Genomic DNA, 22,918 nt, shown 5'->3' on the forward strand with positions numbered 1-22,918 from the left:
ATTTTATTTTATGACTCACGATCCACCACCCCGAACAAAAGAAATTCGCGAGGCACACGAGAAGCAAGACAAAACCCCACAAGCAGGCTCTCCCCGTTCACTTACCATTTTCAAGCCATTCCACTCCATCTGTGATCACAAAGATGGACCCTTACAGCCCCTCACAGAGTCAAAAGCAAAAAGAGCGTTATGTAAAAGCTGACATTCCTTCTTACAGCGCTGCTGCCCAACGATGCAACAAAATCGACATATACTAGGCGCTGCAACACATACAAGCCTCCTCCTCTTTTTATGAGGTCATGACAGGAAACTCTTTGAAATACAATATGCAGCATTTACTGAAGCTCATATAAATCACCCTCTTTTAAAATTACCATACCTATTGCGCAGTCCACCAAAAGAAAATTACCAATCTCGAGGCTTTTTTTTTTTTCCCCTCCAACCCCCCCCCATCCCTCCCCCCCACCCCCCCAGGATTTTGCTCTGCATTTGTATCTCCAAAATGTCAATGTGGAAATTAACTCCCCCACCACCACTTAAAAAAAAAAAAGCCTCTTCTTCCTTTTGCATTTCAGTTAGCCACATACCAGCCTCGCATTAGAAATGAGCTTTTTCCTTTATTCTGAGAGAAATCGCAATTACCTTAAAATGACAAAGTACATCCTTTATTAAAGGATACGCACACATTAAATATGAAAGAGAGAGAGCGAGAGAGAGGGGGAGAGAGAAGGGGGGAAGGGAGAGATCATGTACAAACAAATCAGTAGCAGAAAACTAAATTCATGTGAAAACACAGACTGAGAACGATGCAGATTCGGGGAAAATCTGTATGTTAGCTTCTAGATCTACCTCTAGATAAACCCGCTACGATCCGATTTTAAATCTACTAATACCTACCATAACCATTCTTAATGGCAAATATTGGGTCTTGAGAGGCTTCAACTCTTCTACAGATTTGCTACGGTTTCAGGGAATTGTTTTTATTATTATTTTGCAAGAGATCCACCAAGCACAGTGCTAGACGTTTGTGCAGCGAGAATCAGAGCTCAAGAGTCGCGATCGCGAGGCGGCTCTGCCTTCCCTCCCTCTCTCTGCCTCTGTTTTTAAGGCTCAGGTACCGCGGTCCCCGTGCGGCAGCCCCCGGCGGCGGCGGCGGGCGGAGCGGCGCGGAGCCCTGCTGGAACTGCCTGCCGGCGGCTCGCCTCTACAGCCATTTATGGGACCATCTGTCAGCGGCGGGCGGGCGCTGATTGGCCGCCGCCGCGCGGGGAGGCGTTGCGACATCAGGTGCTATTGAAATTAGCCGCTGCCAGATTGACAATGTTAATGATTCGGTGACCTCTACAACAACAGAGACCAGATTTCTGAACTGCTGCTTGTGTCTAGTAATTAAGGCCCGGTTGAAGAAACAACACGCATCCCCCTATTTTTTAGCTTTTTTTTTTTTTTTTTTTACCTCTTCCCACCCCACCGGCGCAGGAGCCCTCGGCCACGGCGATGTCATACCTCGGCCATGCTTCAGTGCCTACATCTTCTTACCTCCTGCACGCCCGGCTCCCAGGTCCGGCGTATTTTAACCACCTTATCTTTTTCGACAGTTGCTTTCCGGAGAAATGCATATTTAATGATCTGCCTCTAGGCTTAAAGGCACAACAAAAGCACTTTGGCGTGCATTTAAAGCTGCGTTTATTTTCAGGTACTATTGATTTTAATCATCAACCCATCTCTCCTTCCTTCAGCCCTGTCGGGTTTTCTAAAATACATATTTTCAGAAGGGGATTTGATATTGCTGCCACTTGGCGCTGTTTAAGGCACAGCGGACACCGATTTATCAGAGCACTCCCCCTGAACGACAGTAGTATTTCAGAATTATTTCACCACCTCGCTTCATTATTCCTCAGCTCCGCAGGAAATAAAACGATGGCGAACTTTGGGCATTTAAAAGACATTCCCCCCCTCTTCCCCCCCCCCCAGCCTTAGAGAGGAACATGCTTAACTTAACAATGCACATTCATTAATCCTCCGCTTGCTGCCACTGACAAACTAACAAAACTTCACTTCCAAACAGCAACATTTTACCCTCTCCTGACCGCAGCGAGTTTACTAAAAATTCTCACAAGTTAGGAAGCATTCGTTTCTTTCTCTTACTCGGACTTGTTTTCTAAAGCATGTTTTGGCCAAAGTAACAAGGCATGGCATCCTGTAATTGCCACTAACCTTGAATTTACATTCACCTCAAGTAAAGCAACCGAGGACTACTCTATTAACATACAGAGGAATCATTTCATTTTACCATTCACACATTCATTTCAACGGCCAAGCATGTTTTAAAAATTCAGTATCGTTGCAAGCGTTTTTAAACATAAGAGCTAAAAACGGAGAAGGCTAGGATGGGCCATGTTATAAGCTCACCTAGCTCGTTCCTGGAGAAAGAAAACCTGGCTACAAACCACCAAAACCATTTTTAAAAATACCTAATCAGATAATCGTTGTTCTAGAAGTTTGGGGTTTTTTTTAAAGTATAAATATCTCCTCTGAACTGCTAAGCTCTGAACTGACGTTCTGTACGTTTTAAAATTTCTTTAAGCCTTAGACAGACTCACACACACACAGACTAAAACACACCAACAAAACATATGAAATATAGTAAGCTTATAAAATCTAGCTACAAACAGACCAAGCAAGGAGAGAGGAAAAAAAAATCCCCTTTAAAAGACATCATACAATGTATTTGTGGAATGAGCACGGAATTCAATTAAAATATGAACAATGTAGAAGGCTGCAGAAGATTTCTCTCACCATGCATCTCTTTGAGCACATTTGTAGCTTGGTAAAAACTAGTAAAGATTAAACTAGCTTGTAAGATAGATTTCCTAACTCAAATATTTAAGTGACCTATTAGACTGAACACACAGGCATCAAAATGCTACAGAGCTAGTATATTACCATACATTCTTGTGCAAATATACATCGAATATTAAAGTTAGATTTGTAATGCAAATTTTTACTTAAGGTCTCTTCAGGGGTTAATAACACTGAAGAAGGCATCCAGAAATTATTTTTAAGTCTTTTCAACTTCAGTCTACTTGGTTACTACAAATTCGTTATGCATATCAAAAGATTCAGCCATTTTTTCTGAAACAATAATTGCACGCTGCTCCTCTGAAAAATTAGCTATCTTATCCGTCTATAAATCCAGGTACTCTGCACACTGACCACTTTCTCAAAAAGCACCCCACACACGCAGTCTTTCCGAGGAACACTAAAACAAATGCTCAAACGTCCTCAGAGGCCTCTCTGTAAAGACAAAGGCAGAATCCTATTGTTGGAAAAGTCAACCTTATTCTCATGTTTCCAATAGTACCATTTATCTTTCAGGGTAAGGGACTGACCACCGCATCACAGTTGTGACATTTGTAAAGCATCAGATTCTCAATACAGTCTCTCCAGCATCAGCCAGCAAGCCCCTGAGCAAAGCATATTTTTAATGCAATCTTCCCCCACAAAAAAGAAACTTGTCTTAAACAGCTAATCCAATATCAAAATGAAATCACAGGGTTGTTTCCCAGCCCCCCCCCTCCCTCTCCTTACCATAAATGAGCAGTTTCTTGACTCATTAATGACAGTTTCCCTTAAAAGAAGTGATCTCATATCACTGAGCCCCTCTCCACCACGCATACATCCCAAAGGTTGCGGGTATCTTAGCATCAGTAGCCGCTAGCAAGCTCTCTCATACAGAGCCCAGATGGACTATACCAGAAGCCAATTCAGCGTTAATAACTACCTACTCTGTGCAGTTTAGAAGCCTTACGTGGCATAATGTCCTAGGCAACAGCAGCCGATTGAAACCGCAAATAAAAGACAACCCAATTCTCCAAAAGCATCAAAAGGAAAAAATAATAAATTGAAGAATGATTTTTTTAAAAAAAATCTTACTTTCATAAGATTAAACTGAATCATTCACAAACATATGAAAAAAGAGAAAAAACAGATGCTGCCCAGAAAAAGTGACAAAATATTACCTCATTATTTAACAAAGCAGCATTAAGCGTCCTGCTGATTTCAAACATCTTGCCACAGATTTTGGTTAAGAGAAACAGAAAGAATCCTTTGCAAGCCCTCTGTCTGCAAAGGGTTCTTCAATTTTCTTGCGCACAACAGAATAGTCAATATGTTATTTCCCTAGAGTTCGCACATTAAAACATCTAGTCAGTGAGCTGAATTTTCCCCTTATCACACTGTAGACTCCTGTTATATGTACTGCTCTCTTTGCAAGATTAGCCTGCCCCAAACATGGCTGTTGTTTAAACTATTCTTTAAAGTAACAGTTCACTCCATAACCACCAGGTGGGCAGTGTACACAGATTCAAGTAACCATCTTAAAAGATTTTTCTTGGAATAGCTGGTGGTTGTGATATACAGCATAAATCCCCCCTACACTTATCAACCAGAAGGAAAAAAAAAATTTTTTTTTGCACTGTTTTACGCCCTTTCCTCCCCAGAAGCACACCCAAGCACAAAACCCCTAAAATCACTTAACTTTTACCATTGAATTTTTTTTTAAAGGGACCTTAAAATTTATGCAGGAGCACTTCATTCAGCAAAAATGAACTAAATGATAAAATCCAGTCAGTTCTGAGAACAAAGTGTAATTAAAAGGGAAAGCACACCCATAGAAATGGTCTGTACTGCAGAAGAAACAAAATTAGCATTAAGTTCAGCACAACAGCATTCTTTCATGGAAACACAAAATTCAGCATGTAAATAATTCACATGCGGGTAGAATGTTGGACCTATACCTTCAAGCAAATTTGAAAACAACTTGATAAGATACTGCTGTGACGTATTTTGGCTTAAATTCATTTATGAAACCACTGTTGCACGCATCAGAGCACACGGCTGAAATACATAGAAAGGATCCAGTTTTCAACATCACCCAAGTCTCCCAAGTTGAAGTGTCCCATTCCTACATGTCTGCAAGCTATTTAAGTTTTGGGGGTTTTTGTGCTTTATTTAAGGTCAAATACCTCAAGGAGTACGTCCATTACTATAAAAAAAATACGAATTCTCTCAACACTCTACAGCAACACCCAGATGCTTGAATGAGATTGGGATCCTTGTGTCAGGTGCTGTACAAACACATTTGAAAAGTATTTCATACCGAAGGATTTACAAACAACATTTACAAGACTGAGGCACAAAACAGAGATGTGAGAAAGAACAATAAACAAAGAGCATCACAAAATGTCTTTACCAGCTGGGATGAATCGCTGGAGAATTAAGGCATCTCTGGCAACCACCTGTGCTAAGGCAGAACTCAAAAGGTTATTTACTGAGGTTAAAGAATAAATGCATTATATGGACAAAGGCTTCTTCAGGTTTATCACCTACAAAGTACCATCACCTAATTCTTTCGTTTATAGCAATCCTTGCTGAGTAAGTATATGCAGAGTAGTGATTTTCTTTGTTGGCCTTTAACTAATATTAAAGTGATGCAGTAATGACTTAACCTTCTTGAATATGTATTGAGTTTCAAGTCATCCCTTTTTATATGAGGAGAAAGGTTATTTGCATCGATTTCTGTTTGCATGAAATAAGCTTATTTTCTCATTCACCATATGCCTTGAACACTAATTAAAAGTGTCACTTTCTTCTAATGTAGAAACGTAATCATTTAGTAAATAAGCATTCTTGGCTTTTTGGTCTTTGTGATAATCTATTTAAGGACTTTTTATTTCCAGGTAACTTTAGTACTTTGATTACCATATACTCCTCTGATTTAAAGAGAAGTGTTTTATAAATATACTTCCCCCCCCCCGCCCCCAATAAAAAGAAAAAAAAATAAAACTAGAAGTGCATCTTTAAGGACCCACACTCCTCTTACCCTGAGGCAAATCCATCCAATCAATATGAAACCATTCACATGCCACCATCTGCCAAGCTGTAGAGCAATGTGGCTGGAACAGACCTCTTATAAAGCAGCAGTGGTCTCATTTTCAGTCTATTAGGGAAGCACCAGAGCTCTCATGTGCAAGGACACAAAACTCCAACTCAGATCCTCTCACACTAGTTTCTCTGTGCACTGCTGCAGAAATCCTGTGATTTTTGCTGCTTGAGTTTTCACCACAATCAAAACAAGAGGGATGAGAAAGTGATCAGTAACAGCCCTATTTCATGCAGTACAAAATAAAGAACTCTATTTCTATCCTAATATGATTATAGCAAACCATTTAAATGCTGCTGCCTGCAAACTACAACCAGGCATTTTCTATCACCTCATTTTCCACTCTTCCAGAGGACTAAACATTTACACCTAGAACCGAGTTATTCTTTTCCAAGACATTCCTATCATAAAGTTAATATTTAATCCTGATCAAAGAGTATTTTGTTGTTTGACAGATGGGAGGGTGCAGGTGGATGAGGAACAATGGAGATGCATGTGAGAGCAAGAGATGGATTTGAACTACAAAATGATTTAAGAGAAGACAATGGGCTGGGAAAGGACATTACACAATGCAAGCACTAGGGTTTGCCCTATGCAGTAATTCAACAACCTCTGTGGAAACAGTCTCCAGTTCAAGATATCACATCAACACTATCTTTAACAACACTGAGCTCACACATAGCCTTTTCATCAGCAGATCTCACAGTAATTTAAAATATCCTCCACCACCTATACCACTGGTAAATTCACTGCATGACTAACTAAAAAAGAGCAACAGAAGAAAAAGGGAACATGAAGCAGTGCAAATCCCTTACGAATGTACACAGAGAAGAAATGAACTATTTCAAAACCATCCATGAAATGACAAGAAAATGTGAAAAGCTAAACATGCAATTCAGTGATGCTGAAAGTCACAAACCCAGGTGGAAAAGCTAGGGCCAAATTGTTCATGGCACCTAACCCAAAGTCAGACTTCAGGAAAGAGAACAGAAACAAAAAAACCCCATCAGTCCAATTAAGCAGACTGCCCTTCTCTGTACATGTGTGCAGGAGATGGGATGGACCAGGGGGGTAGAGGGAAAAAACATGGCTAAACAGGTTATTTACCTATACAGTAAGTTTTTTTTCCCCACTGTTATTTGAACAGCTCACAATCAAATGCATACATAAACAACAACATAGTTTGTTTAGCCACTGAATAGTTTAAAAAACAACCAGCAAAACAAAACACCCTACAAACTGCCCCATGGAAATCAAGCAGCATTGCATGACACTGAGAATGTTCTTCAGGCAATTAAGGTTAGTGAATTCATGTATCTGAGGAAGAGTCAAATACTTAAGGTTTCACTACAAAATATGTAACAGTCATAATAATCAAACACTACCCACAAAAAAGAAAAGGCTGAAATACCATAAAATTCGAGGAAATAGTAGGTGAAAAAGATGACTGATGTGGTTTGGAGCTTTTATTAGTTTCTTTTATTTGATGATCCTCTCGGGAACACAGGAACCTGTCCCTGCCTCCTCTTCTGCCCCTGTTGTGGACTACACCGACAAGCTGTACAAGCTCTGCTGCTGATGCAATGTACTATCTGGTGCACTGAGATTCCTCCTGATACTGGGGAGATTAAATATGCCACGGATCTACCTGGAAAAATTACCATCTTTTTGATCTGTGCCCTGAAGGGGGGAGGGGGGGAAATAATAATAATAAAAAAAATAATCAAACAATAGTTAGCGATGTAGCTCCTTAAAGAGGTCTGGAATGAAGAGACACTAGATGCAAAACCAGACAAAACCCCCTCCTATATACTTACAACCCTAAATGAGGAATTTAGATACATGAAGCTCAGGCAAGTAGTCACAGTTCCCACAGAAATCACACTTCAGCTGCTTTTGCACAAATATGCTATTTAATGTTGCTTGCCCACTTTCTTTTTCATGCCTTATGAGATGTGTAATTTGGATGCTGCATAGCTGCTCTAAGTATCACACACCAATTTTCTGAAGACATGTATTTGCAAATCCCACTGTGGATACTTATGTTTGAACGCTGGGAGACTGGAACAAAGCTCTCCAGGGCACACCAGAGCACAGAGGTAACGAACAGATGTAAATAGCTCTGATGGCGAGAGAAGTCTTAGCGATAGGAACCACATCCTCATTTTCAAAACCTAAAGCTGGGCATCCACAAAGACTTAGGCATGGTTTCCTGTCAATGTCAGGGTACAGGCCAACCGGGGAGGTGGGCCAGCATCTCTGCTACAATGCAAGAAGGGTTTGGAGAAGATGATTCAGCACCTTCCCAGCACATTCGAAGGCCAGCGATGTCCTTGGCACCTTGGCTCCACGCTCCTCACTAACACTTTGCAAAATACAGCATCCGCTGGGTCACACACTACATCTTGCCTGGCCAATTTTCAATACATTTTAAAGAACCCACAGTCAGTGCTGCAAGACTGAAAAGCAAAAGGCAGCATATATGCTCAGTAAACGTGTTAATACAGCAATAAGGGATACCAGCAATTCTTTTCCCTCTTCCCAGTTCTTTTACTTTTGGCTCAGGAATATACATTTCAGTGCTTTCGGTCCCCTGATTTTGTTTTCTTCTTTTTAAATTTAGAGATTAAAACTTGTATTCAACATCAGACATCCTAAATTCTACAGCTTGCTTTCCTATCACTACAAGCAGGATTCAACCCTACCTACAGAGAGTTAAAACATTTCTACATTGCTGTCAATTTTGTATAATACAGTTAGCAAAGTTTCAACTGAGCACAAATGAAGACGTTTTCAAAGATTTATGACTGCATTTTTAAAATGTATTTACTTGTAAATAATGAAAGGACCTAGACACTGAAGAAGTCTAGACTTACCAGGGAGATTTACATGAGTTCAGCCATTTTTAATGTGCCTATGTATGAGCACAAAAAACCCTCATAAAAAAATGTGAACAGGGTTTTTCAACCAGCATTGCCTAATGTTAGACGAGTTGATGGATTTGCTTTAAACCAATCTGTAATAGTGTGCTATACGCCCTGCACTCAGGCCAAATAATATCAATAACAAGAACAAAGATAAAAACCTGAAAGGGGGATTAATGTGCTGATGTTTCCAAGCTTTGAGACAGCCATCAGAAAAAGATCTGGGGAAGAGTGTGAGGTGGCTGGATCAGAAAAGAGGTACAGCAGGAATCAAAGGAGACCGACAAGCAGCATGCAGAAGGGTTATGTCTCCTGCAACTTGCAATTACACAGGAAGGATGCAGAACCAGGGAAGATACAAAAGAGAATAAAGACAATAAAAAGTGTCAAGAGCTATTAATTGTCCCAATTACTTCTCGTTAGAACAGCTGGCACTTACATGGAGTATTTTAGTAACAGTAGGCAGAATGTAAATAAGTATTAAAATTTCATACATAAAAAAAATCTCACAATTACATCTGGGTCAGCCCCATCATGCAACCTATCCCCAAACCCAGGGTGCTTAAAAGGAGGAAAGAAAGTTTAAAATAGCTTAACTAAATAAAGCTTGCCTCATGCTCCAAGGCTTACATTTGTATTTACAAGTCTCAGGACTTGTGAGAAGCTTCCTGTGTACATCTATTTTATTCTACTCCTTGAGAAATAAGGGTTAAATAAGCTGCCCTAATAAGGTACTCCAAAACTCCAGGATAAACAGCTCCCTCATGCACATGGCTCATACAACTCTTTAGTGTGTAATTTAGATTACAGAAATGACAATTTTATAACAATAAGAAGAACAAAGAAGGTAAAATACAGAGAGGGTAAAAGGTAGAAAAAACAGAGCAGACACAGTATTTAAGAAAGGACCAACACTAACTCCGAACCCTCCGTACTGACACATAAGCAGGAAGGGACTAAAGAAAGGTAGCAAAAAAAAAATCATCTCTGGCTCTTCTTCTTGCTCTCTACAGTTCATGGAGCTAGTGTTTTGGGATCTGAATGACACTGGTCAGGACACCCTAAGGTTTTTCTACCCAATTCTCACAGATATCCATGTGCATTCATGGTTTTCTTTAAACTCCTCTTTGCAAAATGTCAGACATATCTTACCAGACGATTTTTAGCTTCCTTTAAAGGAGGGCAGATGAAGAACAATGGGTATTTTTAGCACTTTTTAAAAAAAGAAACCCATTCAAAATATGTTAGTAGCTATAAAAATTGTTTGAAGGCTAAACTTCCTAATAAATAACCTTGGTTACCATTACTAAGCAATACATATTTGGTGCTTGGGTTTCAAGGGAACTGTACAGCTGAAAGGGAGAAGCTGGCGGGTTAGCCCCCAAGAGCAAGTTTACTTCTGCTCTGAACTGCCTCTTTCACAGCTACAGGCAATATGTTTTCTTCACTACTTCAGACTGGCTTTTAACTCAATAGGCAGGTAGGCAAGAGAGGTGAAGCAGCAGCCAGGCTGCTTTTGTTTTTTTCCAGTCTGTGGACAAGAACTCTACGTGACAGGATGAGCTCTACCAGTCCTGGGGTGGCATGGATGACTCCACCTAATGTTATGTATCTGCAGGGGAGCTAGTCTCTCCAAACCCCCTTGTAGAGGCAGTTATGGGAAATGGTCACTTCCAAGGCACAAGTCATCTGTCCTGCTCTAGAAATCTCTTTCAGAGCAAGATAAATCACACCCTTGACTTCACTGGCTATGCGTTAAGCAGATCTCCAGTGACCACCAAGGGAGCTTAGCTCAGGTAGAAAGTCCATCTTTGGTCAGACCAATCCCACCATGGGTTGACCAGGTGACCAAGGTAGATGGTCTCCAGTTGATGCTCACCTAGATGCAAGTTTACCTGAACTTCAGCCACGCAGGGGGCTCTTACCACCACAGTGCAATCTTTGGTGTAACTCAAGATAGCCGTTCTTAAGTACAAGTACCAATTCAAGGAAGCGCTTCAATCCAGGGAAACAGGTCACAGACCAAGACACAATGTTAACACTAAATGCACCCGTAACTGCTACACAAAGCAAATCTTGCAAGACTACGTTCGTCTGTACATGGGAAAAGCCTAACACCTCCGGAAGCATGTAAGCCACGTACGCATCTTATCAAAAGAAAAAACCCGCCAAGGTTTATTTCGTGAACCCTAGGCTAGATGCTCCTTTTAATAACAGAAGCTTTGATTCTGGACCGTAACTCCAAACAGCAGAAGCCTCAAGAAAAAAAAGGGTTCCAGTACATCCAGTTTATGACTGTTGGGAAAAGCAACAATCACATCAAAACAGCTACTCTGAAAACCTATCCAGCTACAGGCCATCACCCTGCAGTTTAAGAGTATTTCACTCCATTGCTTGAACACATTTATATTCTTCCAGGCAGTTTTCCTGATGTTTTATAAGGATTCCCCAATGCAACAACAAACGATCTTTCTTTTAATAGTATCACTGGATGCGTTGTAACCTGCATCTAGGGACACCCTGCTCTGCTCAGATAAAACTTAATTGTTCTTCTGACATGGAACAATGAAGGAACTTTAAACTCACCTAATAAACGAAACAGGCCTTTATTTTTAACATTTTCCATAGCCCCAATGCCTACAGGAGCATATATCAAGTAAAAAAAATTCACTTCAAGAAGTGTTTCAAGAGAGCAAGGATAACCAACATACCCCTAGTGAGCAAAGAACATATTTACTTTTTAAAATGGTGTCAAATAAGAGATTAAATTTTATTCTGCTGTGGTAGAGGTCCTACTTCTGTGGGTAAAGGAAAACCACAGATTGTGGAACATTTTACAAAGAAAACTTCAACTGCTGGCAACAATTGGCAAAATCCCTACAGCATGTCTGCACTGCCTCTTTCCCCAGATTATTTCCTTCAGTCTCTATTGCCTGGATAATATTCTGCTTTCCATCAAAATATTAGATAGTATAGGTGCACACCAGAAAATGACGTGGTTTGGTAATAGAAATTTCAGCTCATGACCTTTTAAGGTTAACAGCACTATTTAAGTTTAAGAGACAATGAAACTATTAACCAATTACTCCCACTGACCTCACTAGTAACTGGAAGATGGTCAACACTGAGAATGAGGCCAATTATTTAGGTGCTATCATCTGTTCAGGAAGCCACCCTCTTCAGCTGGTTCAGAAACTATCCCAGGCTGGTGGATGATGACACAGCTTTATCTATTCCTGCCTTTGTCACTTCTCAGCTGCCATATGCTAGAGCACGAAGACTTCGATGCTTAGGAAACTCCTACTAGCACATAACACTCCTCAGCAACCCAGATTACTTTACACACACCAAACATTTTCTTTTGCTCTTTCCACTGGCATCAGTCAGGACTTAGTAAGTTCAAGACTCCAGCCTTCATCATAGAGCCTCCATACACATGGCCTGTGCCCACACCACCACAGACAATGAAAACTTCCATGATGAAGACTGCAGCTCTGCACATGTTGCCAACAGATGCAAAATTTCCTCAAGTAATGAATTCCCTGAATCTCATCAGTTGCTGTTCCATGTGGAAAGCAGGGCCAACCTTTCCTTCTGTATCATAAGATCATAACAGTAATTTACTAAAAAAATCTGTCAAAACTAGACACTATTGCACATGTTTCATAAGCTTTTAAGTAATGAATGAAGGAAAAAAAACATCTCGCAGATACAGTCACATCAACTATGCAAACCAAAATAAGACCAGATACTAAAAATGAATGTTGGGAAAAACAACCTGTAAGTGTACACAGTAATATCTTGCGCCAAATGCTTCCACAAGACCCTGATAGAAATAATTTTAAAAACACTGCAATCAAGCTTAATGAAGGCTTTACTTCATTCAGCTATTTAGGAAACCATAAAAATCTTCACTACTTCTACACAAGAGACTGCTTGTAAGGTTCAGATTAAGACAGACAGGCCAGATGCTCTGGTGTACCCAATCTGCTCATCAGCACTTCCCTATCCTGTCCACAAGCTCAGACTAACCATTCTGTTAAAGCATGACTGCTGAGCATCAGAGCTGACGGGTTAACAGAAAGGAGAAAAAAGCACGTCAGCCCATGACAGTCCCATACTACAAGAGGATCCCAAATGCATTGTTCAACACTACATAAGCAACATAACCTGGCAACATTTCAAACAGGTTTCCAGTAGAATGATCTGCAGAGAGCAGCATGAGATTCTGGGAGGCAAGCGAGGAGGAAGACCTGGGGCCACGCCACTGCCAGGTGTGCTCCTGGGTCTTCAGTGCCCTGACCAGTCCCACCTGTAGCCTCCACCACCAGCCCTGGTCCAGGTGCTTCATTTAAGCTCAGGGCTGCGGCACAGAGGGGAAAGAACCCAGCCTTTCACTTCATAAGGAGAGCACATTACCCTTGAGAAAGTGAATGGAAAAAACAGACAATAGACTGCATACCTCCAGCTGTAATCTCCAATAATACATCTCTTGAGTATAGGGTTGGGATTTCTGACAGTCATAAACATTTGTAGGGTAAGACTGGTTAGATGCACTGACATGCACAAAAAGTGCGTGTCTGTACTACATGCAGCATTCTAGTACTACAGACGATTTCTTTTAACTATGTGGTTCCATAAAGGGTAGTTAGTTCTGGGTGTTAATAACCCTGATTCAGAACTCTGTTCAGCAATGTACTCTCATTAGCTAGACCATCTGTGTAAAGGGAACAACCTACGCTGTCACAGCACATGAAGCCTGGGGCTGACCTTAATATCTTCCCCCACATAACAGCAGAGGACAAGACAGAAGAGAAGTCTGGCATCAGTTTCTTTCCTCTCTGCTGCCAGAGGAAGATATCTGGGCTGGAAAGCAAGTTTCTCACTCCTCCAGTCACATTGCCAGCTGCGGGAAATGTGGAGTGGCAACTTCTCTTCCTCCCAAGGTCCCACTGGTGAAGTGGGAAATTTGGCTGTCCTGTTAGTGTTAAGATACCACAGAACTCTGATTTACTGAGAGGAGAGGCTTCACAAATCATGTGAAAGAATAAAACCTCCTGACATTATTCACAGCCAGTGTAAATTACTTGATGGACTAGAAAGTACCCAGCATGACATGGAACTACATTGCAAGTATACAGTATTTGCTGCTTTTGATCTTCTTGCTCCCTCCTCTGTATCACACATCTACTAAGACACACTACTACACACTGCCTGGTGGACACTTCTGCAGGTTCGTCCTACCTACACATAGGTCCTACTCAGGACTCTGAGACCCCTTAGCTGACTACCGCAGGAGCAACCTACACAGCAGATTTATGCAGGTCAGAGGGACTACAAGACAGTAAGGATACATCCCAGCACGGAGTGAAACACGCAGTCATGTCCAAGACATCCTTCTGCAAGTTCAAGTTTAGTTCTCTCTATTTCTAGGCACACCATTCTTCCAGAATCTGCTTTTCTGGCCAACAAATACCATGCTCCCTCCTGAGAATGGAAAAAAAAGCAAAACAAACCACCCAAACCAATCTGCTCAATGTGCTACTAACTTCAGTAAATGCCATTTTTCCTTCTCTACCAATCTCTTCTCATCTTTGATCCCTTAACCACTTTCATCTATTGTATTTATTAATTTCATCTGGCTGCTGCCATGTCAAAGTACAGATGCAGAGAACAGTCCTGGTGCTGCCACAAGCTCTCTGCTTACGTGAGAGCCTGAGAAGAGCTCCAGTGAGCCAAGTATAAACCACAGCATGGAGCACTGAGCGAGAGGAAACTCACAAGGAGCAGCATTTGAATGACTCTTCCAAGACATAATTAAAGCTGAAGTCTTCCTTAAAGCAGTTAAATTCAGCACTGAGTACATTAACAGAAAGGCTAGTATTACAAACACCAACAGACAACAGGCATCTCAATTCAACCAAAAAGTAAATTGCCTGGATTATGCGATGCTACCTAGGATGTCAGTAAGTGTATACAAAGTGCTTTATCTCTTCTCATCATAGCATGAGAGAAATAATCTCCCACATATGAAGGCTACTAGCAGGAACCTTGTCCCATGGAAACAATGCTTCTCTAAGGCTTCAGTGTTCAGTTTTGCTGCTGTGCAATTCCCTTCTATGGGATGAGCTCAAATTAAGGCTTTTCTCGAATGTTTGATTTTGCAAAGCTTGTAGTAGTTCAGCATCTTTGAAACTTCCACCTTTCCATCATCCATTCAAGACTTGCCAGTGGGTTAGAAAGCTATTAAGCAGGGAATACATGACCAACAGACAAGTAGGATAGGATAAGGACTTTTCTTAGAAAACTAGGAACAAAACCAAACAAAAGCTATTCAAAAACACAGCTACTTGAATGAGGAGCAATGATTAAAAACTGTTGGCAAGTGACAGGCCTGGAAACAGGAGTCTGAGCATCAGACCAACTTTATATCAAAACTTCTGTAAATGAAGCTTGCTAATCTCAGGTCTAGAAACAGTAATAACCTCTCTAGCAAAGCCATGGGTGCTTAACACAGCTCTACAGCACAACCTGAACTGGAGCAACCAAACCCTGTTTGCACATCCCCCGTAAGCAGCGTAGCAGCCACTCTTCTGCAAACCCACAGGCAACTGCACACAGCCAGCCACCAGGTAACTCATCATATCCCTTGGCAAGCTGAAGCAGGTTAGCTGGGTATTATTACTTCCATAAATTGGCATGCATGAGGAGGTGAAGTAAATCTTCTGTAACCTACAGTTAGGTCTACAGCAGAGGGTGGGCTTTCAGATCCTGTATCTGGTAGGAGAACTCCTCCAGAAAGATGAGATTTTGAAATTTTAGTGGGCAATGCACACAGGAGATGGGCAAGTCTTCTTTGTCCCAAGGGTGCCAGGCCTTCTCTTTTGACCTAGAAAGCTCCTCCAATAAAAGCATTTCTATTAAACAATAACTATATTTATATACCTTAGAGAATTTGGGGTTCTGCATAAGCAATGAGCAACAGCTTAGTCAAAGGTGGCCTCACACAGGTTACTGCAACTAAAGAAATTGACAAAGATGTCAAGATTCATGAATTGGGGTGTAAAAACACTTGCTAAAAGAAATTTGGAATTATGCATTCATAAGAGAAGGTAAACACAAAAGCATATACAGTGAACATGCTTGTTGGGGAGGTCAGGAAATCCACTGTTTATGTATTACCCATAAGAAAGCATTCAGATATTGATTTTATAGCAAGCCCGTGTGCCTAACTGAAAAAGACCTAAAAAACAAGGGCAGACAAACTTAACAACAAGAAGATGCAAAGACTCTACCTATACATTGCATGGAAGTATGGAGGACAATGGTTCAAATAAAGTCAACTGTGTTGGAAATAGTGCATGAAATCCCAGAAGTGACAAAACTACTAGTCAGTGAAGAAAATGAAAGGAGCCAAGTGGAAGAAATCAATCAAGAAGAAAAAGTAACCTTTTTTTTTTCTATAAAGGCAGGCAAGGGGCCAGATAACATAGATGGACACACATGCAAAAAACCCCACAGAAAAGCGTAGCTTTATCTAGAAGCACAGCAAGTGATAAATTTGATAATAAACTAGGAAGCAGGGACAGATTTGCTCCAAACCAAGCAATGACAGCAAGCAGTGAGGGGTGCAAATAATTTTTCTTGCACAGGGAAAGAAACCTTCTAATGCAAATGGATGAGCTGATTAACAAAGCTTGCAGAGACTGTTGTGAAAGACGGGTGAATGGAGAGAACCCGAGGGAGACACTAAGAGCATGTAAACCAAATCAGGGAGCAGCTGACTGCATTCAGAAGGAAGAGGCTATAGGAGCACTTAGAAACATGAAGACAAGAATATGACCTAGGCTGTATGAACCACCAGTAAACATACTGAAGTGGATGGCAATAGGAGGCATCTGTTCTCCAGTTTAAGAATACACTGAAGTATCAGCAGTTTTACAAATAATACCATTTATTATTATTACTTTTTCTAACTGGGGGGAAGCACCAGAACACTTATTTTTACTGAAGTCATCCAAAACCCACACAGAAACTACACTTGTTTTTCAGTACTAAAACCCAACTGTTGAAAGGTGGGAAAACCCCTTAGTTTATGGAAATCCCAAACCTAAACTCCTATGCATTAACTTTAAATCATTATGGAACAAAGGCTGCATATTTTCTCTATTGTGAGGATACAGAAGTATGTTACTTTTTAAAAAATAGTTTACTATGTCAATGAAATTGCAGATGCTTCTGTGCACTTCAGGGACTTCAAACACTGCATCAATTATCTGAATAAGTAATGAAAAGACATTGTGAATAAAATGGTTCACCAAGCCTGGTTTACAAGTCAATTGCTTTTTGAATCCAGTAATATGCTGTAATATTTGACATATTTCTTTTCGTGAGAGGTTAAGAGTTTTCTGTGCTTCTACACTGTACTTGCTGCAAACAGTTTGGGGATAAAAACAAACTGATAAAATATAAAAGGGTGCAAGAAGTACAACACACATTTAGGTCCTCCACTATAACCCTCTTTCCACACCAGAAAAACCCCACTAACACCAGAACTCTGAAGTCCAACCAAAAGGGAAACATGAAAATCGCACCAACAGCTCAGGCTAGTGATAAGCAATTTAATGCTTTAAAATCCAATCTTTGACAAACTGGACTAGGTCACGGTAGAACATGAAATGTCTGTTTGTTGAGCTATCATTTCCAAAGAGTCTCTCTTACTGGCACCTGGAAACAGAGCAAGCATAAGGCTGATTATCATTTCCGTAACCCCCAAGGAAAACTATCATGCAAGATGTTTGAGTAAGAGCAATGCAGTTCGAAGGCAGCATTCATAAACAGAACAAAGACTAAACAAAAGGCTAAACAAGTACATCATAATTAACAACTACAACCAAACTTTTAATTAAGATATGTAAGAAAAATCAAGGAGAGCTAATTAAAAAAACACCAGCTTATATACTTCCTTAGAAAAATCTGAATTGGTACTGTGAAGTAAACAGACTAATTGGAAGTGACCACAATTATTTTGTCACTGTTACTGAGTTTAGTCATGATTTTTCAGCTTACTCTTTAATCCTACATCTTGTTTGCACTCCTTTGTTGTTTGAATGCAGGATTCTTCCAGCCAAATTCTTCAAAAACTGAGTAAAAGTGAAGAAAATACCACAGAAATTTAACCTGTACAACAGGCATATTTTGTCATTAGTTTTGAGACACTCTTTTCTGCCTAGGACAGTATTATTCTCACAGGGCCAGAATTACAATTATTATACACTCCCCCCATTCATCCTGAACAAATACACAGTTACTACAAATGGATCCTGATACACTGCTACATCACTAATGCTGTACTCCGCATGTTTTTCTTTTATCCAGCCAGCTAGACCAGTATAAAAATATGATACGATTTTACAGATTTTACTGTTAGGTATGAACTTCCCTTAAGGCCAAAAAGCAGTTACAGATAATGGGACTCTAACTGGCAATATTAAGGTTTTACTTCTTTCCTCTTATATACTACCCTTCCATGAAAATACATCCCTTCTCATTACTTTTGCCATTCTTCAAAACTGTTACCAGGCTGATTTGAACAGTAACAGTTAGTTAATACTGATAAGAAACAAGCAAAGAAAAATGCTGACACTACCTAGAATTATTTAGGAACTTATTTGCCACACACCTATTTCTAGAAAATTAATAAAAAGTTGCTGACCCCCAGCTGTAATAATCCCAGGTATACCTGAGCAAAATAAAAATAGGTAAAAAAGGAATTCCCACCCACAACCCCAGAATGCAAACTGCAAAATGATTTGCAGTTAACAACCTTTGCCTCTCCCCAACACAGTGCTGGCATGAAACCCAATGCCCTATTGAGATACACATTCACTATTTCTGCTTAACAAAAATCTTCGCAGGAACCATCTTTCAGAATGTTATTTCTGCAGCTATGTGGAACCAAAATTCTCCTTTTTAAAATATGCTCTTACATTTAATAGAAATTGACAGGCTTTTAAAAAAATTCTGTTCTGGTATATCACTACACATTAGCCCAACGTAACCCTTAAACTACCCAGGAAGAGTTCACTGCCTGCAGCAATGTTTTTCCCATGCTCATTTTTAAAGTTAGAGGCTGCAGGGCCAGCACTGGATTGCTGTCCTGCCTGTGGCTTTCAGACTATTATGGCTGTAGGGTGTCACCTTTTTTCCTCCGCAAAACTAGGGTATCCTGAAACTGTAAAGCAGTCTTAACTAAACTAATGCCATAGCACACATTCAGAGTAATTCGTTTTAAACTGCTAAATTTGACACATTTCTTTCTTTGTACCAAGACAAAAATATGTAGTAAGTCCTTCCTGTATGGCTAAAAAAGTTAACTGTGTTTCAAAACCCCTTTAAAATGTAAATAAAACATACATGCCTGTGCCATGTATCTCACTGGCAATGCTGAACTGGAATGGTGCAGGAATCTCCATTTCTGCAGACCATTCCCAGGCTTCTTTACTGCCAAAGCTAGACAAACACTTTCTCCTTAGTCTACATTTTTCTGTTCAATAGGTGGAGTAAAGTAAAAGGCTTATTTCTGTGCAAAGGCTTTTTCCTCTGCATAGCAATAAGCCTCACATTGTAATTGATTTTTTTTTAAAATGTCATTTAAATTATTTTGGTATGATTTATCTTTCCTTACTTTTTCCTAAAACATCTCAGAATATTAACAACGAAATAAATGTAGTAATACTCTAACATCTTCAAACATTACCTAATTTAAAAATCTAATTTACTTTTCATCATTTAGTCTTCCTTACTATTTTGTATGTCACTCAGTGTGGATAGTAAAATTAGACTATCAATTTAATTTCTGCTTTGAATATGCTGCAGGTTCTGCTTCTCAACCACTAGAACAGGGTTCTTGTTTAAGGTTTCCAGTACCGTTCCGGAGCTTTTAAATTAAAAAAAAACGGGAACGGCTTTAATTTTATTAAAAAAAATTCTCAACTGCTCTCCCTGGCCCTTTTTACAAGAAAAGGCCAAGTGTTGGCACAAAAGTAAGCCTCCAATGTACCTGTTAAATAGTATTATGTGGCCTTCTACTAATACAAAGAGACAATAGAAGCCTTAAATGGTGCTGAGGGTGCCATTGTGTACAATGACCTTCCAACGAAGTCAGTGGGAGACCTGCTTAAGAACCGATAAACAAATTGAACAAGTAATGTAATATGAATTATCCTACTCCTGCTTTGGTGAAATTTAAAAGATGCTTTATCACCGTAGGCAGTCCTACTTCCAAGTCTCCACAGCCAGTATGAGCCTACGTCTCTTATTCAAGATGTACCGTCACACTTAAAAAGCACTCAGAGAAAATATTTAGAGAAATATATTAACGCACGTCTTCAATGATAACACTTACTTTAGCAATGCCATTTTTTTATATTATATGGAGTAGCAAGCAAACAAAAGTTTCAACTATACCAAAGTTACCCTTTTAATATCTTGGAATGTTTACTATACGGGGAAAAAATGCTACCGGCACAAACCCAGTGCTAACTTCCATAGTAAGTATTATGCAATTAAAACTACACTGTCATGGGTAAAAATTTTAATTAAAAACACCTAATTGTGCTAATCACAGTAAACTAGATTAAGCCTGAAACTCACTCTTAAATTCACCACCACGTATATACGTGCCGAAATAAAGAGAAACCATTTGCACAGAGCCATTACACCGCTGAGTTTAACCTTTTCTTTCTGGTTCTTAGACATTTGATGCAATCAACCCTCTAAACCGACTCAGTCATTAAAGCTCGTTAGCTGCAAAGGCAGCGTCACGCCGTACAGCTGCCCCCCCCCCCCCCCCCCGGCTGCTGCCCGCACCCCCCGGCTGCGAAGCCCCCAGCACCCCCTTGCAAAACCAAAGCAGCCAGAAGCTCGGGGCACAGGACAAGCCCCGTGAATAGCTTTTCCTTCCAAAAAACGCTAGTTTAGGCAACGCCGTGCAAAACTGCCGCTTTTTTTAAAAGAACATTTCTTCAGAAGCGGATGAAACGCGCCCGGGGCGGGGCAGGGGGCCCGGCCGCCCCCGAGCCCAGCCGGGCAGCACCCCCCGGGGACACCCCCCCCCGGGGGGGGCGGCCCGAAGCGTGTCCTCGGTCCCGGCAGACACGACCCGCCGCCGCCCCCGGCCCCCCAGAACGGCCCCGCTCGACGCCCCGAGGGAGGATTTACCCTCCGCGGCGGGTCCGCCGTCCGAACGGGGGGGGGGGGGGGGGTGTGAGCAGGGGGGCTCCCCCGCCCCGCGGCCGCCGGGAGCCCATACAGAAGGGGGAGGGGGGGGGCAAAAGGCACCTGCGCCCCCTCCCCGCCGCCATCCCGGAAAATCACGTTTCCCCCCTCGTTTCCGCAGCTGCCGGTGCAGCGGGGACCTCGCTCCCGTGTGCCCCCCGCCCCGGTAACACTTTGCGGGCCGGGGGGGGTGGGTGTGTGTGGAGGGAGGGGGAGGGGGGGGTGTTTCCTCACCGCGCCTTGAACGCGCATCTTCTGCCGCGGGTTCGAAGCGCGAGACGCGCGCCGCCGGGCACCGCGCGCGACGGCAGCACGTGGCGGTGGCGGGCACGGGGTCTCCCGCGCAGCCAAGGCGGGGCGCAAACGCTACGGAGCGGCGTGAGGCGGCGGCGCCGCCGCCATCTTGGTAGAGGCAGCGCCCGGGTAGAGGGAAGGGGGGGGGAATAGGGTGATCGGGGACGGGCTTTTTAAGTCACACGGGCGCGTTGTGAAATCGGCGGCAGCTGGGGGAGTTCCTGGGGCAGCTGGAGTGGGGGAGAGGGTACTCGTGTGGGGGTCGGTGAGCCCCACGGTACGGTGACACCACCCCCCCCCCCCACCCGTGGGTGGGTGCGTGAAGGTAAAGCGCCGGAGCCAGGGTAACGTACCCAGCGGGTCTGCACAGCTCTGCTCCTTCCCAGGGCCGCGACGCATCCAGGTGCCTCACGATTTGGATACGAAAATAAATAAAGTGCAGCAGGCAGGATGGGATTTGTTCCGATCTCTTGCTTGGAGGTGCTTCCTCTGTTTTTGACCAGGTCTGTGACCCTCACCGATCAAAATGTACGAAGAGGAATTTTGAGTAGGTTAAAAAGCCTCTTTTTCAATCAATGCTCAAGGAAGGGATAAGATGATGTGACACAAATGTATGATCGTGTGCCACAAATAGAACATTGTGGGAAGCTTTCCCTTAAACATAAGCTTTGTCCTATATTTTTTCAAACAGTTTATTTCCTTGCTGTGTAGGTCATTCTTAACATTAGGCTAAATTTAGCTGAAGATACACCAGCAGCAAAGGCAGACTGTCTCAGAAAGCTGAATTAGACCCACAGTCTCAACTGCATGGCCTGGTCAGGAGGCTGGATGCAAAACTGTTTACATTTTTATTGACTCTTTTTTTCCAGGGAGCTTGGTTAAAGGTAACAAAATCTCAGCCATTTAAATAAAATATCTTGTGTCTAGAAAATTAAAAGTTCATAGGGTGGTTTGCCTGGTATACTCTCCTGCTGCAAGCTATGTATACAACCTGTATTAATTTCAAGGGTATTTCTCCCGCAAAGTGAGGAAAGACTATAGCCCTAACATCTCATGCCTTTTGAAGATCTGTACCTGAAACTTCAAAACAGTGGTCTAATCTCCGCTTCCAGTAAGGATGGCAGAATTTGTACTTGTTTATGCACTTTGATTTTCAGTTCTTTGTGTATAAATTTAGATGTGTGTGGAGTATCCTCAGCCAGATTTCTCCCTATATGCTATACATACAAAATGACAGAAAGACAGACATGATTCTGTGTTAGCTTGACAATGAATTACATTTGCTAGCAAATACTGGATCAGAGCCATCTGTTCAAGAAATTAGCATAGCAGCAATTTGTTTGTTTGGCTTCATCTGTCTATTAGTTTGGTCAAAATCCTCTTGTTTTAGAGACGCACTATCATGTAAAGAAAGGACCTGTGATGTACTCTGTGCAGGCATCCCCCAAAATATTATTCTAAAAAATAGAGATATGAA

At 41.5% G+C, this 22,918-nt stretch overlaps 1 protein-coding gene across 9 annotated transcripts in view; it reads right to left on the minus strand.

Annotated features, from left to right (window-relative positions):
• Positions 1-21,414, minus strand: part of ELAVL4 (ELAV like RNA binding protein 4) — an 83,574-nt gene extending 62,160 nt beyond the window's left edge. For 3 of the 9 annotated variants that reach the window (XM_069788773.1, XM_069788772.1, XM_069788771.1), the window contains exon 1: positions 3,592-3,741. In XM_069788773.1, coding sequence (XP_069644874.1) covers positions 3,592-3,708 — 117 coding nt within the window. In that variant the 5' untranslated portion in view covers positions 3,709-3,741. The other 6 variants (XM_069788776.1, XM_069788774.1, XM_069788780.1 and 3 more) reach the window with 6 other exon arrangements.
• Between the last annotated feature and the right edge of the window lie 1,504 nt (positions 21,415-22,918).

Source organism: Haliaeetus albicilla, chromosome 8, assembly GCF_947461875.1.
Source record: "Haliaeetus albicilla chromosome 8, bHalAlb1.1, whole genome shotgun sequence".
In the NCBI taxonomy this organism is placed as follows: Eukaryota; Metazoa; Chordata; class Aves; order Accipitriformes; family Accipitridae; genus Haliaeetus; species Haliaeetus albicilla.